At 42.7% G+C, this 13,870-nt stretch overlaps 1 protein-coding gene across 2 annotated transcripts in view; it reads right to left on the minus strand.

The window, feature by feature from the left end:
• The window catches only part of ttll8 (tubulin tyrosine ligase like 8), a 57,983-nt gene that overhangs the window by 35,169 nt on the left and 8,944 nt on the right, over positions 1 to 13,870 (minus strand). For both annotated transcript variants that reach the window (XM_062982269.1, XM_062982270.1), the window contains exons 4-7: positions 12,883 to 12,974; positions 9,935 to 10,094; positions 7,589 to 7,656; positions 770 to 898 (exon numbers count right to left, since the gene is read on the minus strand). In XM_062982269.1, the coding sequence (XP_062838339.1) occupies positions 770 to 898; positions 7,589 to 7,656; positions 9,935 to 10,094; positions 12,883 to 12,974 (449 nt within the window). The remainder of the gene's footprint in view (positions 1 to 769; positions 899 to 7,588; positions 7,657 to 9,934; positions 10,095 to 12,882; positions 12,975 to 13,870) is intronic.

A 13,870-nucleotide genomic window follows, 5' to 3' on the forward strand; every position in this document is an offset into this window, starting at 1 on the left:
GTTTTCCCTGAGGTTAAGTCTAGGTAGTTGTGTCCGACTTAGAGGGTTGGTGCTCATCTCCATTTCTAAGCCCAAGAGTCAGCATTGTCTGTAGACACCTCCAAGGTCATGTAGCTGGCATGACTGCATGGAGCACCGTTACCATCCTGCCAGAGCAGCACCTATTGATCTACTCACATTTGCATGTTTTTGAACTGCTAGGATGGCAGAAGCTGGGGCTAACAGTAGGCGCTCACCCTGCTCCCCGGATTCAGACCACCAACCTTTTGGTCAGCAAGTCAAACAGCTCAGCAGTTTAACCCACTGTGCCACCGGGGGCTCCCTGGTGCATATAGACCCTATAATTAATCCTGTTTGACATATAGGCCATATAATTAATCCAGTTTGACACCACTTTAAGTGCCATGGCTCAATACAATGGAATTCTAAGAGTTGTAGCTTTGCAAGATCATTAGTCTTCTCAGCCCAAAGGGACTGGTTCATCTCCAAATTAGGATTCCATTGCAGTGAACCATGGCAGTTAAAGTGGTGTCAAGCTGCATTAATTCTACAGTATAGATGCATCCTAATGTCCTATGTATATTTTCAATACTCTTGTACCTCCTAGCTCTTTGAAACTCTTTGGATGGAAGTCATGGTGATGTCATACATAAGGATAAGCAGAGTGGCTCCTTGGCAAATTAGATTGTGAATGCCTTCTTTATGAGACTGGATAAGCTGCATATCAATGTACCAATATGTCATCTTCTCCACTATTTACAGTACTTACTTTGGTTGTAAAGGAGCTAGTTCTTGCATAATGGTTCAGCATCTGATCAAAATGTAGGTTAGCGTAGTCCACTGCATCTTTTTTTATAGTCCAATAAAAGGAGGTTTCTTCATTTTTCACCAACCTAGACTGGCCCAAAAAATACTATGTTATAATTCCACCTGGAACATATTTCCTGCATCACCCAATACCCTTTAGATGCTCGTTTTCTATTATGCAGCCAACGCAAAAGGCGTCATTTCATTTTATGAGAATTCCTACTTGTTCAGTAACTACATAGCAAGTTGATGATCATTTGAGGGTGACGTTGTTATGGGAAACAATGGATTAATTTCAACACTTCCTAAGCTTGAAGGGGACTGAGAAAGGGGAGAATTTATGGTATAAGAAAATTCACTCGGCAGATGATCAAGGGAAAACAATTCTCACAACCAGTCAGTCAAGAAATAATTCCAGTGATCCAAATTTAATATAGGTTGTAGAAGTACTTACTTACTTGTAGAAGACTTGGAGATGAAGGATGCATCTTCACTATGCTATTGAATCATGGGAATTGTAGGGCCCTTGAACACATCTGAGTAAAATCCCACATTATCTACTTTGAACTGGAATATATGGCAGTGTGGACTCAGATAACCCAGTTCATGTCATGGTTTGCAAAGATACTATATGTGTGCGAACTGGAAAATCGAATACATGAAGCCGATTATCTGAGTTTGCAAGGACCTGGGGGATTGTTTTGTAACTGTTGCTATCCTGCTGTTGGAGAACCAGTTTGAACAGGTTTCTGTGTGTGTGTGTGTGTGTGTGTGTGTGTGTGTGTGTGTGTGTGTGTGTGTGAATCTACTGAGTACTGGCTGGAAAGAAGATGGCTCTGTACTCAGAGGCCTGACTATTTCTGAGGGCTTATTTGCTGCTGATCTTCACTGAAGCAAATTCATGGACTAAGAAAGGATTGCCTATAACTGCTAATTTCTGTAAGCAAACAGAGGGACTATGTAAATCATAGAATCATAGAATCATAGAATAGTAGAGTTGGAAGAGACCACATGGGCCATCTAGTCCAACCCCCTGCTAAGAAGCAGGAAATCGCATTCAAAGCACCCCCGACAGATGGCCATCCAGCCTCTGCTTAAAAGCCTCCAAGGAAGGAGCCTCCACCACAGCCCCGGGGAGAGAGTTCCACTGTCGAACAGCCCTCACAGTGAGGAAGTTCTTCCTGATGTTCAGGTGGAATCTCCTTTCCTGTAGTTTGAAGCCATTGTTCCGTGTCCTAGTCTGCAGGGCAGCAGAAAACAAGCTTGCTCCCTCTTCCCTATGACTTCCCTTCACATATTTGTACATGGCTATCATGTCTCCTCTCAGCCTTCTCTTCTGCAGGCTAAACATGCCCAGCTCTTTAAGCCGCTCCTCATAGGGCTTGTTCTCCAGACCCTTAATCATTTTAGTCGCCCTCCTCTGGACGCTTTCCAGCTTGTCAACATCTCCCTTCAACTGTGGTGCCCAAAATTGGACACAGTATTCCAGGTGTGGTCTGACCAAGGCAGAATAGAGGGGGAGCATAACTTCCCTGGATCTAGACGCTATTCCCCTATTGATGCAGGCCAGAATCCCATTGGCTTTTTTAGCAGCCGCATCACATTGTTGGCTCATGTTTAACTTGTTGTCCACGAGGACTCCAAGGTCTTTTTCGCACACACTGCTGTCAAGCCAGGCGTCCCCCATTCTGTATCTTTGATTTCCATTTTTTCTGCCGAAGTGAAGTATCTTGCATTTGTCCCTGTTGAACTTCATTTTGTTAGTTTTGGCCCATCTCTCTAGTCTGTCAAGATCGTTTTGAATTCTGCTCCTGTCTTCTGGAGTGTTAGCTATCCCTCCCAGTTTTGTGTCGTCTGCAAACTTGATGATCGTGCCTTCTAACCCTTCGTCTAAGTCGTTAATAAAGATGTTGAACAGAACCGGGCCCAGGACGGAGCCCTGCGGCACTCCACTTGTCACTTCTTTCCATGATGAAGACGACGCATTGGTGAGCACCCTTTGGGTTCGTTCGCTTAGCCAATTACAGATCCACCTAACCGTAGTTTTGTCTAGCCCACATTTTACTAGTTTGTTTGCCAGAAGGTCGTGGGGGACTTTGTCGAAGGCCTTACTGAAATCCAGGTACGCTACATCCACAGCATTCCCTGTATCGACCCAACTCGTAACTCTATCGAAAAAAGAGATCAGATTAGTCTGGCATGACTTGTTTTTGGTAAATCCGTGTTGACTATTAGCAATGACCGCATTTGTTTCTAAGTGTTCGCAGACCACTTCCTTAATGATCTTTTCCAGAATTTTGCCTGGTATTGATGTGAGGCTGACCGGACGGTAATTGTTTGGGTCGTTCTTTTTTCCCTTCTTGAAGATAGGGACCACATTAGCTCTCCTCCAATCTGCTGGGACTTCTCCAGTTCTGCAAGAACTCTCGAAGATAATTGCCAGTGGTTCTGAAATAACTTCCGCTAGTTCCTTCAGTACTCTTGGGTGTAGCTGATCTGGCCCTGGGGACTTGAATTCGTTTAGAGAGGCCAAGTGTTCCTGGACAACTTGTTTCCCTATTTGGGGTTGGATTTCCCCCAATCCTTCGTCCATTCTGTGTTGCTGAGGTTGAAGATGGCTTTCTTTTTCTGAGAAAACCGAGGCAAAGAAGGCATTAAGTAGTTCTGCCTTTTCCCTGTCCCCTGTCGCCATCACCCCATCTTCTCCTTGCAATGGCCCTATCGCCTCCTTTTTCTTCCTTTTTCTACCAACGTAAGCAAAAAAGCCTTTTTTGTTGTTTTTTATGTCCCTGGCAAGCCTGAGCTCATTTTGCGCTTTAGCCTTGCGAACCTTTTCCCTACAGGTGTTGGCTATACGTTTGAATTCTTCTTTGGTGATTTCTCCCCTTTTCCACTTCTTGTGCATGTCACTTTTGAGCTTTAGCTCAGTTAGAAGTTCTTTGGACATCCATTCTGGCTTCTTTGCACTTGTCTTATTTTTCTTCTTTGTTGGCACTGTTTGCATTTGCGCCTTGAGTATTTCACTTTTGAAAAACTCCCATCCATCCTTAACTCCCTTGTTTTTTAATATCGGCGTCCATGGAATGCCGCTCAGTAATTCCTTCATTTTTTGGAAGTCAGCTCTCTTAAAGTCCAGAATGCGTGTTTGACTTGTCTTAGTTTCAGCATTCCTTTGTATTGCAAATTGCAGGAGCACATGGTCACTTGCCCCTAAGGATCCAACCACTTCAACTGTATTGATCAGGTCTTCCACATTTGTTAAGATTAGATCAAGAGTTGCTGATCCCCTTGTTGCCTCTTCTACCTTCTGTACCATAAAATTATCTGCAAGGCAAGTGAGGAATTTGTTGGACTTTGTACTCTTGGCTGAGTTTGTTTTCCAGCAGATATCGGGATAATTGAAATCGCCCATGACTACTTTATCTCTTCTTTGTGCCTGTTTGGTCAGCTGTTGACAGAAGGCTTCATCAAGTCCTTCATCCTGACTCGGAGGTCTGTAGTAGACACCCACGACAAGATCTTTTTGAGTCCCGGTTCCCTTGATTCTTATCCAGATGCTTTCAAGCTGGTTTCCCGGATTACAGTCTTGCATTTCTTCTGCAACGTAACTGTTTTTGACATATAAAGCTACTCCCCCTCCTCTCCCCTTTGTTCTATTTCTGTGAAAGAGGTTATAGCCCTCAATGGTTAAATTCCAGTGATGGGAGTCATCCCACCAGGTTTCAGTGATGCCTATGACATCGTATGTGTGGTGCTGTGCTAGGAGTTGGAGTTCGTCTTGCTTATTTCCCATGCTCTGAGCATTAGTGTAAAGACATGTAAGCCCCTGTGACCTCCCCTCGAACTGTTTATTTGGGATTATTGTGCTCTCTGTACTTTGTCCTTGCTGTGTTTGTGCAGCCCTCCGTTTAGCCTTTCGGCGGTTCCCTGTGGTCGTGGGTAATATAGTGTTCGCCGGGCTGTTGTTCCCCTCCCCCAGTGGATCTAGTTTAAAGTGCGCCTGATGAGGTTTGTGAGTCTGTGTGCAAAAAGATGTTTTCCTACTTGTGTGAGATGCACCCCATCGCTTGCCAGTAGTCCATCCTCTTGGAAGAGTAGACCATGGTCAAGGAAGCCAAAATGCTCCTCTTGACACCATTTTCTGAGCCAGTTATTGACCTGTACTATTTTTCCGGCCCTTGTAGAGCCGTGTCCTACAACAGGGAGGAGGGATGAAAAGATCACATGTACATTATACAGTTTTAGCTTTGTTCCCAGAGCTCGAAAATCATTTGTGATCTTTTGAAAAGTATGCCTAGCGGTGTCATTGGTACCTACATGAATCAACATAAGGTGGGGAGGGTGATGGGGCTTTAGGAGCCTGCTGAGCCTCTGAGTGATATGGTGTATTTTTGCCCCCGGGAGGCAGCATGTTTCTCGAGCCATCCCATCCGGTCTGGAAATGATGGCTTCCGTTCCTCTAAGGAGGGAGTCACCTACTACCAAGACCTGTTTCCTTTGAGGATTGACAGGGTCCCTTTTGTGCAAGACAGTGTGTATGTCCCCTGAAGAGTGTTCCTGTTGAAGTGAATCATGTAGGTGTAAAGTGTTGTCCTCCTCCTCAACATCCCCAGTGCATTCATCAATGACAATCCATTGAGATACATCCGAGAGCCCATTACTCTCCCAAGGATGTTCCTGTTGCTCCTGGTCTATGATTGGGGATGGAGCATTTGCATGATTACATAAGTGTGACTGTGGTGATGCACTGTCCCCGTCAGAGCTATCCCCTGCGCATTGATCCAGGGTGGTCCACTGAGTGGTATCTAAGAAACCGTGGTCCTCCACAAGATGTGTTTCCTGATTGTATGTTAATGATGTAAGAATTTCAAATCTGTTGTGTAAATGCAGCTGAGCAGAGGAGTTCTGCGGAGGCTGCCTGGTCCTGCGTCTCCTTCTATGGGTGACCTCCTTCCAAGCCTGAGGGTTGTCTACCTTTGAGTTGATCTCCCCATAAGGTTCCTGATCATGGTCTTGGTGGTGTTGGTGTGATGCAGGCTGCTGATCTACAGCAGCGTGTTGTGCAGTGTCCAAGAAGAGCTCGAGTGCCTGAATGTCCTTAAGGGTCTTAATACGGTGCTCGAGCTGTTGGATCCTCTGCTCCATCAGAGTCATCTGTTTGCATTTGGAGCAGATGTAGTTGTCTAGTTTTTGTGTGAAAAAGCGGAACATGCCACAGCTGGTGCATGTGATGGGAATGTTTTGCTTTTGTTGCATCTCTTGGTGAGCGTGGTGGCCAAGTGGGATCTTTGTACAGTTAACTGATATGCACGCACTTTATGTGCAAACTGCAACAAACCACCTCTTTGTGTATTTGTTTATGTTGCTTTGTTTCCTGTATGTACTGCAAAGGATAGTTAGTAAAGGTGCCTTTTTCCAACTGCCCTTCTGGGATCAGGCTCTGGCAGAAACTCACACTGGCAAATAAAGCTTTCCCAGAAACTCAATTAACAGGGGACAATGCCTGCTGTCAATCAACTTAAGTACCTGGCTCTCTTTCAACACAACAGTCACACAACAGTTAGACTTTGACCACAGGAGCCAAGCCCACACTCAGTTTTAAAATCTTAGCCAAATCTTAGCCAAATCCTACCTGAAGCCAGGGAGCAAAATGTCCTCCTGCTGCCTCTGCTTCTGCGAGAACCAACTGCCCTTCTGGGATCAGGCTCTGGCAGAAACTCACACTGGCAAATAAAGCTTTCCCAGAAACTCAGTTAACAGGGGACAATGCCTGCTGTCAATCAACTTAAGTACCTGGCTCTCTTTCAACACAACAGTCACACAACAGTTAGACTTTGACCACAGGAGCCAAGCCCACACTCAGTTTAAAATCTTAGCCAAATCTTAGCCAAATCCTACCTGAAGCCAGGGAGCAAAAATGTCCTCCTGCTGCCTCTGCTTCTGCGAGAAATACCATTATTCTGTTGATCTCTTGGATTTAGTAAAAGTTCCTGTGTTATTTGTTCTGCAAAACTCAGTGGTGCATCATTCTGCAGAGTGTCTCTGTGCTCATGGGCAGACGTAAGAACTTTCATTGTCTACAATCCCTAACAGTTCAAAGTAGATATTGTTGGATTTTCTGCCTTGATATTCTGGGTTATATGGCTGTGTGGAAGGACCCCTTGTTTTACAAGGTCTGTAGCCTTCTCTGCCAAGGAGTGCTGATGCGTTACCAAACTACAACTTCCATGATTCAATAGCATTGAACCATTGTAGTTAACATTGTGTCAAACTGCATTAATTTTACAGTACAGATGCACTCTTATTCTGTGGCAAAAACTGAATAATCAGAAAGAAAGTAGTGTTGATTCCAAGATGTAACAGAAGTTTAAGCCAAGTAGAGCCCTTGAACATAATTCCCTGCCAGATTTCAGGCCATTCAGGCTATCATGATTTGGGAATCATGATTTGGAAATCAATTATTGTCCAATAGTTAACCTATTTAAATATATGTACTTGATCTTTACAGAAAAAGGCTATGGTGATACTTAGGGGCATGTTCTGGATTGTCAATATGCCCTACTTTTTCCTCTAAATGGAAACCTGTGATATTCTATACATATGTTATTGAATGTCTATGAGAGGAAATAATGTTATGAGGGCTGGATTTACTCCTTAAATGATACCAGACACAAGATGGGTTAGGAATCAGCATTTTATGTCATTTATCCAGCTTGTTTGCCTATAATAAATAAATAAATACAAGAATACACATTGAACAACCATTTCTATGCAACCTTACCATTATATCATGGATGTCACTTGGATTTGCAAAACGGTTATCCTCTTCCCGCAATGTAGTTTTGCTGTCTTTAAAAAAAAATGTGTGCAAAAGAACAGAACTGGAATCAATATATTGCTTTAAATCAGCTCAAATTATGGGAATCAGCAAAGTGAACTGAAAATACAGCTGTGTATAACACTACAGGATTCAACTAATATTGATGTATTCACAGGCATATATGGAGATACGATTATCTGAAAGTGCTTGAAAATTACATATCTCTCCCAGAAAGGCATCAAAAACAATAGTTAGGCATCGCTAAATCTGAATCCCTGTCCAGGCCTAAACCACTCATTTCCTATCAGAATTCAGTCTTACATTAACAAAGTGTCAATTGTCATTTTAATTTCCCCAGGATCATATGCCATTGCAAACATCCATACAGAACTAGACCTACAATGTAGGCATCAATGACTTTGTTACTTCTTCAGTTGCAAACCCTCAATTTTTGTGCCAAGTACAGGGCTGTGAACAAAATGCCCCATGCTATTTTTGTCAAAGCACAATGATGTGTAGAACAAGTAATATACTGGTACTGTGTGTTGTTGAAGGCTTTCATGGTCGAAATCACTGGGTTGCTGTGAATTTTCCGGGCTGTATGGCCATGTTCCAGAAGTATTCTTTCCTGATGTTTTGCCTGCATCTATGGCAGGCATCCTCAGAGGTTGTGGTCTGTTGGAAACTAGTCAAGTAGGGTTTATATATCTTGTCTACCGATCCACTAAGAAAATCCAACAAATGCTACATTCAGCAAAGGACAAGAGAGATCCTCTCACCTCTGCAGGAGTCTACCGTATGTCATGCAGCTGTGGACAAGTCTGCATAGGAACCACCAAACGCAGCATTGCCCAAACATGAATCAAGGAACATGAAACGCACTGCAGACTAACTCAACCAGCGAAATCAGCCATAGCAGAGCACTTGAAGAAACAACCTGGACACAGTATATTATTTCAGAACACAGAAATGCTCTGACAACCACCTTGTCGGACTACACAGAGAAGCCATTGAAACCCACAAATATGTGGACTATTTCAACAGAAAGGAGGAAACCATGAAAATGAACAAAATCTGGCTACCCGTATTTTTTTAAAAAAAACTCTAAAATGAGGACAGTAAATAAAGAACACCACTCAGAAAACAGGGGAATTCCAGACATGAATCAATTAGGGCCAGCTAACACCTCCCGACAAAAGATTCCCCCAGGCAGTAAGCAGCCAGACCTTTAAGCTGAAAGGCTGTTCCATTGTAATCAAGGTGGCTGATTGAAACATTGATACCTGCCTCAAGCAGACAAGAGTTTTTTTCTCCCACCAACCATGGGCATTTCAGAGATATATAAACTCCATTTGACTAGTTTCCAACATACCTCACAACCTCTGAGGATGCCTGCCATAGATGTGGGTGAAACATCAGGAAAAAATTCTTCTTGAACATAGCCATACAGCCCGGAAAACTCACAGCAACCTACCGGTACTATGCTTGGACTGTAGAGATGCTGAAATTGAATGAGAGGGAATACTCGCAATAGAATAAGTATATATTTTATTTGACTTTTTGGCTTCTGATACTCGCAAACATTCTTTTTGTACTTCCTCTTTGTATACTGCAATACACTGGAATTCTCCCTGGAATAATAACCGCACAACCCACACAGCATTTTTTTTTTGTCCTAGTGCAGAAGTTTAAGTAAAACCTTTCTCCTGACTCTGAATAACCACTATGAGTTTTTTTCCTGATGGGATGAAAAAAGAAGTTTGCCAATCTGAAGAGTGTGCTTGAAACTACTGCATATTAAGAAGGGGAGAAATCTATGCCTACAGTCAGAACTCATGTTAGACAGATACCTATAACCAATTAATTTGGGTAAAAAGGCAGAAGTCCTTTCTTCTAATTGTATAGAGACCCTTTCATTTATGAGACTCTTTTCCAGTTTGGTGAAATTATTCTTTATTAAGGCAGCATTGTTAACATTCTGCGGATGACTCTTCCATAGAAGATAGAATGTATATAAGGCTTCAATGACATCACAATTGGAGCAGCTAAAGTAACAGCAAAAAGAAACTCACAGAAAGGTGACAGATCATTCTTACACAATTAGGGGAAAAGAAACATGTGCAAAAAGCAAGTAAATGTCGTTCGGATTTAACAGAATTTTCATGACAGCCAAGCATAACCATTACAGGCTGCTAACTCAGTCTACACATCCACTTTTTGTCTTAAATTAGAGTCAAGGGGAGCTTGTAAAGGCAATGCAAGAAAAGGAGACATAAAGTGTTACCCCACTTCAAGGGCTCTTCTTACCAACTTTGCCAACAGTGTTATGCTCTGTTCCGTTGCCTTCATCTTTATGATCCTGATGAATGTCACATTTATGGGTGTATTTTCTTTCCACCCATCCTCTCTTCCTTAAAGCAGTGCGGATTACTGGGTAAGGGCCACAGATTGTGAAAATTCTTTTGTCCTGAAGGAAAACAAAGCAAATGCACTGCAGGACCAAAGTAGGTAAAGGTTTTCCCCTGACATTCATTCTTGTCATGTCCGACTCTCAGGGTTGGTGTTCATCTCCATTTCTAAGCCCAAGAGCCGGCGTTGTCCGTAGATGCCTTCAAGGTCATGTGGCCGGCATGACTGCATGGAGCATCATTACCTCCATGTTTTCGAAATGCTAGATTGGCAGAAGCTGGGGCTAACAGCGAAAGCTCACCCCACTCCCTGGATTCAAACCACTGACTTTTCGGTCAGCAAGTTCAGCAGCACAGTGGTTTAACCTGATGTGCCACCGCGGGCTCAGGACCAAAGTATTGATGGGAAAAAAAGAATCTTTTCTTTGTAACTAGTGTCTGACTTACATACAGGTCCCAACAGACATTGATCATGACAATCCCTAACAGCCACATCTTTCAAGGACACCGAAAATATTGATATCCATGTAGTAAGGTAAAGGTTTCCCCTGACATTAAGTCCAGTCGTGACCGACTCTGGGGGTTGGTGCTCATCTCCATTTCTAAGCCGAAGAGCCGGCGTTGTCCATAGACATCTCCAGGTCATGTGGCCGGCATGACTGCATGGAGCGCCGTTACCTTCCCGCCGGAGCGGTACCTATTGATCTACTCACGCTGGCATGTTTTCGAACTGCTAGATTGGCAGGAGCTGGGGATAACAGCAGGCGCTCATTCCGCTCCCTGGGATTTGAACCTGGCACCTTTTGGTCTGCAAGTTTAGCAGCTCAGCGCTTTAACACACTGTGCCACCAGGGGCCTCGATATCCATGTATCGTGATAGAAAAGCATTTCTAGCTGTTTCCATCTCCTATGGGAGTGGTTCTTTTGGAAAGCAAATGGCTCTTAATTGTTTGTTGAAGATCCTATACCCCCAGATGGAGCCCCAGTGGTGAAGTGCATTAAAGCGCTGAGCTGCTGAACTTGCAGACCGAAATGTCCCAGGTTCAAATCCCAGGAGCAGCTTGAGCGCCCGTTGTTAGCTCCAGCTCCTGCCAACCTAGCAGTTCGAAAACATGCAAATGTGAGTAGATCAATAGGTACCGCTCTGGCGGGAAGGTAACGGTGCTCCATGCAGTCATGCCGGCCACATGACCTTGGAGGTGTCTATGGACAACACCGGCTCTTTGGCTTAGAAATGGAAACTCCCAGAATCAGACATGACTGGACTTAATATCAGGGGAAACCTTTACCTTTACTATACCCCCAAATGCTTTGAAATGCAAAGGAATAGGCCACAAGAATATAGCAAGTCCTGCGCTGAGGCCCCCTTCTTTCCTGGAATTGACTTTTCTTTGCTAGTACTTTATGTACAGTAAAGGCTGAGGCCATGTCATCACTTTAAAGGGCTCCAGAGCTGCTCTAACGTAACCCTAGGAGCTCTTTGGCTGTTCTGTCGCCAACCAGACCAAGGTGCATGGGGTCACCAACAACAAGCAGAATTTTCCTTACAGCTTGCTGGAGACATTGCACACCTGATAATATGGCTCAGCACCAAAAATGCTATTTACAAGCACATTTCTGAGAGAGAACTGTTTGCTGGCTGGGATGCAGCAGTAGTCATGTTAGCATGTGAGCAGTGGGTCAGGTCAGATTCGGCTGGATCTAGCAATCCATACCTCCAACACTGTGGAATTATTCTAGAGTACCCAGGAAGCACATAGAGTAAATTGTGTGTAGCCATGTAGCACAGTAACAACTGGATGAGCAGGATGGTGGCACATCCAGGCCATGTGTTATGTAGACTCCATGCATCAACTGAGTCTGCACCACTTTAACCATGTAGATATAGTCTCAATTATTCCCCACTACTTGGTCTTCCTTATATGAATGACTCCCCCCACCATCTGAATCCGGTTTGGGTGGCAAGTGACAGATAGAAACATTTTCCCGGTGAAGCTAATAACTGCTTCAGGAAGGCAATTTAAATCACGAAAACTATGTGTGAGAAGAAAGTTCCCTACCTACTTATCTAGTATATCAATCCTATCTTATAAACTCAGGGTGTAGGCAAGAAAAGCAACTTAAACCCATTCTAAAACCACTTAAACCATTTCAAATAAATCAATATAATTGGGCAGAATAAAACAAAAGACAGAAGACAAAATCATAAGCCTCAGTCATTGGTCCCCAGGCACTTGTATGAGCAGCCAGGATTTAACTTGGCAAAACAACGAAGCCAACTGTCTACTTTATTCTGGCTCCAAAGCAAGGTGATGCCACAAACACTGGAAAAATGTTCAATCTAATAGAAATGTCTACTCCCCTCCACAATACATAGACATGCGTGCACACACAACTATACATACAGTAGAGTCTCACTTATCCAACGTTCTGGATTATCCAACACATTTTTGTAGTCAATGTTTTCAATGCATCGTGATATTTTGGTGCTAAATTCATAAATACAGTAATTACTACATAGCATTACTGCGTATTGAACTACTTTTTCTGTCAAATTTGTTGTGTAACATGATGTTTGGGTGCTTAATTTGTAAAACCATAACCTAATTTGATGTTTAATAGGCTTTTCCTTAATCCCTCCTTATTATCCAACATATTTGCTTATCCAACCTTCTGCCAGCCCGTTTATGTTGGATAAGTGAGACTCTACTCTTCTTATTTCAGCATTAATAGCTTCATGTTTATCTCTTCTTTTTTTTGTTAAACATTTTAAAGCCATATATGGCAGTCAAAAGTGCAATCAATAATAATAATAACAGCAGCAACAACAAGAAAAATCACATGTACCCTGATGGCCTTGTCGGTTAAAAATCTTGCCAGCTTGTATTTATCTATTTTCGGGGGAGGAGGCAACTCATCTACAGGTCTCGGGGTTAGCTCTAAAAATATAAGGAATAATGTTATGTTACAATAATTGTAAAATAAAACAAGGACAATACATAAATGGTTAGCAATTGAATATCAAGCATAGTTTTATAGTTCTGTTCATGTATGTCACAGGCATCTACAACTTAAGTAAGAAGAAAGATTGTTAATATTTTGCCTCCAAACTGCATCACCGGTGTTAGTTTGCTTGTGTGGTGGCTATTTATGTACTCCTTTCATTTTTTTGTTTCTAACTTTCTTATCCTCCATTCTTATGCAATGAATTGGCATTTTGAGGGCACTTAGAATACACTGAATTTCCTTTTAGCTTGACCTGGAGAAGACCCATAGAAATCATAAAGATTTCTATTCATTACAACTAAGTTAAGTCCTGCTAATTTCGGTATGTTGATTCTATTAGACCCTTTAACACTACCTAAACTTAGCAGAAATACACAAACCGCGTGCTGCAGCTGACCCTCAACATTTGCAGCTTTAATTTTTTATGGATTTGATTATTTGCAAGTGTAATTAGTAAGGTTTCTGTAGGAATCGCTGAGTTCTCCAATGTAACTCTCTGCTCAACTTCTCCTAGAAGTTTAATTTGGAGTCACACTGGAGGACATGGAGATTCCTAGGAAGGTTTTCTCTCAGATTAAAAAGAGAGAGTCTTTAACTTGCATTTTTCAACTCTCACATGAGGCCTGTACCCCTGACCTCAATGAATGTGGAGGATTGACTCACAAGAAAATTAAAATAGTAACAACCAACATGGTGAAAATCCTAGCTACAAAGAAAATGTTCCCAGTATCTACTTTCCTCTTAAGTGTATGCCCACATGGAATGAGTCTTTATTGAGTACTTCTTGTCTTGGAATGTTGCCGACGGAGAGAATTTGGGAAAAAATCTA

Source organism: Anolis carolinensis, chromosome 5 (genome assembly GCF_035594765.1).
Source record: "Anolis carolinensis isolate JA03-04 chromosome 5, rAnoCar3.1.pri, whole genome shotgun sequence".
Classification (NCBI taxonomy): Eukaryota; Metazoa; Chordata; class Lepidosauria; order Squamata; family Dactyloidae; genus Anolis; species Anolis carolinensis.